At 43.0% G+C, this 5184-nt stretch overlaps 1 protein-coding gene across 2 annotated transcripts in view; it reads left to right on the top strand.

Moving 5' to 3' along the window:
• Positions 1–4689: 4689 nt before the first annotated feature.
• The window catches only part of LOC115228485 (free fatty acid receptor 4-like), a 4321-nt gene continuing 3826 nt past the window's right edge, over positions 4690–5184 (top strand). For both annotated transcript variants that reach the window (XM_036498949.1, XM_029799057.2), the window contains exon 1: positions 4690–5184. This exon is cut by the window's right edge and continues 869 nt beyond it. In XM_036498949.1, the coding sequence (XP_036354842.1) occupies positions 4922–5184 (263 nt within the window). In that variant the 5' untranslated portion in view covers positions 4690–4921.

Raw genomic sequence — 5184 nt, 5'->3', positions numbered from 1 at the left:
TTTAACCACATCACCCCCCTCCACACGAAATTGCCGGCCTTGTGCCAAAATTTGACATCTATATATTAATACGTGTACTTTATTTTATAATCACCCCTGACAACTTCCCCAACCCCCACCACTTCTGAACCATTCTTCCCCTCTCTCTGCCCCCTCTCTCTGCCCCCTCTCTCTGCCCCCTCTCTCTGCCCCCTCTCTCTCTCTCTCTCTCTCTCTCTCTCTCTCTCAATCTATCTATCTATCTATCTATCTATCTTTATCTATCTATCTTTCTCTTTCGCTCCCCTCTCTGTATTTTTGTCTTTCTCTACCCCTTCTCTCACTGTCTATCTATCTTTCTGCTTCTTTCCTCTTTCTTTCTCTCTCTCTCTCTCTTTCCTCTCTTTCTCTCTTTTCCACCTCTCTCTTTCTCCCTCTCTCTCTCTCCCTTTCTCTTCTCTCTCGCTCTTTCTCTGTCTTACCTCTTGTCTGAACATCATGCTTCATTCATGCTATACGCGCACACATATCCATACCTACTCATCCACACAAATACTTAAGTGCCCATACGCACACACATACACACATATACATACGCACACACACACACACACACACATTTTTACACACGTAAACACCACTTGTAAACTCACTAAAGTAATAGGGTCAAGTTGTATGCTATTTAGTTATTTAAAGACTGACCACTTTAACTGCCCATCTCACCACCACTACCACCACCACCATCACCATCACCACCACCACCATCCTCATCATCATCACCACCAACACCATCACCATTACCACCACTACCACCATCACCACCACCATCATCACTACCATCACCACCACCACCACCACCACCATCACCCCACCATCACTACCACCACCACTACCATCATCACCACCATCACCACCACCACCTCTACCATCATTACCACCATCATCACCGCCACCACCACTACCATCATCACCACCATCATCACCTCAACCACCATTACCATCATCACACCACCATCATCATCACCACCATCACCACCACCACCACTACCATCATCACCACCATCATCACCACCACCACCTCTACCATCATTACCACCATCATCACCGCCACCACCACTACCATCATCACCACCATCATCACCTCAACCACCATTACCATCATCACACCACCATCATCATCACCACCATCACTACCACCACCACTACCATCATCACCACCATCACCACCACCACCACCTCTGCCATCATCACCACCATCATCACCGCCACCACCACTACCATCATCACCTCCATCATCACCACCACCACCTCTACCATCATCACCACCATCATCACCACCACCACCTCTACCATCATTACCACCATCATCACCGCCACCACCACTACCATCATCACCACCATCATCACCTCAACCACCATTACCATCATCACACCACCATCATCATCACCACTATCACTACCACCACCACTACCATCATCACCACCATCACCACCACCACCACCTCTGCCATCATCACCACCATCATCACCGCCACCACCACTACCATCATCACCTCCATCATCACCGCCACCACCACTACCATCATCACCACCATCATCACCACTATAATTAACATTAATATGAACAACAGCAAAACCGTAATGCCATCCCCCTCCCAGTACTCCACCATTGTCATTTCTCGTACTTTTACCCCTACACTTTCATCACCGTCGCCGCCGCCCCCATTACCACTTACAACAGCAACACTATCACCACTCCCACCACCACCCCTTTTCCTGCTCCTACTCTAAAACTACCACTGCCGCCACCACCATTACTACTACTACTACTACTACTACTACTACTACAAACAACAACAACAGCTGTACCACCACTGCCACCTCCACCTTTCTCTTATCCCTACTTCTTCACCACCACCACCACCACCACCACCGCCGCCGCCGCCATCACTGGTAGCAATCTGAACGACAGTGATACTACAGTAGCATCACCTCCTTTTCTTTCTCCAGCCCCTACTCCACAACACGACCACCATCCCCACTAACCCTTTTCCTCGCACTAACCCTCCTCCACCACCACGTGGTCCCATTAAGAAGGAACACTAATTTAAAGTGAGATCACTTCCTTATTTTATGACTAGAATGGGGGCTGGCGTTGAAGAGATCAGTAAAAACCAAACAAGTGGCCATTGTTTGCGGCGGCCCCGGTTAAACCGACGGCAGTTTAGGATTGTTTTTACTTCTTAAAAGCAGAAGGTCCCACGTGTTGAGGCCTTCAACTGCTCAAGGCAGTGGAATTGCGCCAGTGATCGCGGCTCCACGTCCCCTCAATCAGCCGTATGGTCCTTGTTGATCGTGCCAGTTCATCATTGGGCGTCCTCTCCGTCTCTTTCCGTCGGTTTTCCACTGAAGAGCCTCGTTGGCGAGTCTTTCACGTGGGAGTCGTATTGCGAGACCAAGCCAGCTCGAGGCAACGTTTGTACACAAAGTTAGACAAAGGCGCAGTTGGACTATAGTTAGACTACTATAGGTGCAAGCATATCTATGTTAAAAGAAGCTTGCTTCCCAACCACATGGTTCTGGGTTCAGTCTCACTACGTGGCACCTTGGACAAGTGTCTTCTACTAAAGCCGCGGGCTGACCAAAGCCTTGTGAGTGGATTTGGTAGACGGAAACTGAAATAAGTCCGTCGTATATATATATATATATATATTTGTGTGGATGTGTTTGTCCTCCACCCCCACCATCACTTTACAACCAATGTTGATGTGTTTGCGTCCCCGTAACTTAGCGGTTCGGCAAAAGTAACTGATAGAATAAGTAGCAGGCTTACAAAGAATATGTCCTGGGTCAATGCGTAGAAATAGCGGCTCGATCTGGTGAGGATCTTTGCTCTCCGAGCTACCCACCCTGTTGAGTAACGTTATTGTAATATGCCCACGGGCATATGGTGTAGTGGTTAAGAACACGGGCTACTAACCCCAAGATTCCGGGTTCGATTCCAGGCAGTGACCTGAATAATAATAATAATAATAATAATAATAATAATAATAATAATAATAATAATAATAATAATAATAACATCGAAAAATACCTTAGGAATGAGAACCCAGGTTCGAAATTTTCCTAAGACACCTGAGTACATCAGCCGAAACGTTGTCTTATCAACAAACAAGATGAGGACAAATATCCGTCAAATGTAAATAATGTATTTCTGCAGATGTTTCGTCCCCTGTCACTTGTGACATCAGAGCTAACCACGGACCACCCACCAATGTAGGTAAGAAAACTCCTACACAACAGCCCGAGTTTTGTTGAAACAAATGTTACATTAGGCCAGATGCACCATTCGTCCTTTCTGTGGAACCAGATATAATTGGTTTACTCTCTTAACAACGTCCGACAACTTTCTGGCAACATTTCTCTCTTTCGCAGCTAGACACAAGACTTTCAAGCATCGAGTGAACCCTGGTTACAACAAATCCTCTAACACCTATCTCTGGAGAAATACATATTACCTCCCTTGTTGAACTTCTTTCCACACAGTTCAACCAACTCACTGTATTTTCTGTCTTTCCTGAGAAGTGTCTTCGTGGGTATTAACGGGGGCAGAATATCAGAAGCATATTTTTTCCGTTTTCTAAATCCACTCTTTATTGAATATTTTCTTTCTTTCATTACACACATATATGAACATTATTATGATGGACGATCAAAAGACGGAATTTTGAAAATATAGGAATTAGTCTCTTACACTTGCTTATCTCCCTTCGCATTCACTCTTTCGCTGCAGAATAAAACAAACTTTTGCCATATCCAGTTTCCTTACGTCACTAACCACGCGTCCTGCTTGTTGCTTGTTTACAACGTAATACCTCGTGTTCTGTTCACAGCTTCATTTCTGTATTGTTTCTTTTGTTATCTGTATTGTTATTTTATTGTCTTTTTTGATATATTTGAAGCTATTTTTATTGCTTTTATCGTTTTTGCCGTTTTCAGATACATGACAAACGAGTTTCCTTTTCTCTGCTCCTATGCGGTGTGTGTATGTCTGCATACGTGTGTGTGTGAGTTTGTGTGTGTGTGTGTGAGTTTGTGTGTGTGTGTGTGTGTGTGTGTGTGGTGTGTGTGTGTGTGAAACAATATTTGCACGCTCACACAGACGCGTGAATGATAAAAGCTGAAAATTTTCTTGATTATTTTTCAAAATTTATTGAAATAAGTATGTAATGTATATGGAGTAATATTATCCATATAATAATTGTACGCCCCAGCTGAAATACCAGGCACCACTCCCAACACACACACATATACACACACATGTATGTATGTATGAATGTGTAAAAAGAACATGTATCATGATTCATATTATAATCACTTCCTTTGATTTGATTGTCAAACTCAGTCAGCTCTCGAGGGATTGGGTATTTCAAAACCAAAAATCCTTGAAAGACGAAATCAAATACAGTAAGATTCTTTTTTTCTAGTACCGTCCTCTACCACTACTACAGATCCCTCCCTCCTTCCCTCCTTCCCTCTTTCCACCACCTCTCTATCTATCTATCTATCTATCTATCTATCTATCTATCTATCTATCTATCTATCTATCTATCTATCTATCTATCTCTTGTGCTTTCATCGTGTATAATATAATATTTTGGCGTTTCCTAAAAAGAGAAAGCGTATATCTAAAATGATATTTTGTCTCTTTCAGATTTGCTGCAGACGACAGTAAGAGGAAAATGAATCGAAGTACTTTGAAGCAGACGACAGAGAACTAACAGGAGAAAACAGAAGACAGGAAAGTGATAAACAAAACGAAGGAAAACCGCCTTATTTAAATTATGGATGGGATTGTCTGTTGATTGATGTTTGGTCGCAAAACACAGTATTATAAAAATAATAAAACCTTAGGAGTATACAGACAACAAAAAATTTTAAAATGGCGAATTCTTTAAATTCCTCTTATTTTTATGGAATGGACACAGTTTATAATTGGGGAAACCGAAGTTACTTTACCTTCTTTTCAGAATTTAACCGTCCTTGGAATGGAATCGGAGTCATTGAAGCACTCATCTACATCGTTATCTTTTTGATATCTGTTGTCGCTAACATTCTAATTATTATACGTGTTTTACGAGTAAGACAACTGAAGACTGTCACAAACTGTTTCATAGCAAACTTGGCAATGGCCGATTTGCTGTT

This window comes from Octopus sinensis, unplaced genomic scaffold (assembly GCF_006345805.1).
Source record: "Octopus sinensis unplaced genomic scaffold, ASM634580v1 Contig10708, whole genome shotgun sequence".
Taxonomy (NCBI): Eukaryota; Metazoa; Mollusca; class Cephalopoda; order Octopoda; family Octopodidae; genus Octopus; species Octopus sinensis.
The sequence above is the reverse complement of the archived record's forward strand: the minus strand, read 5'-3'. Positions and strand labels throughout refer to the sequence as shown.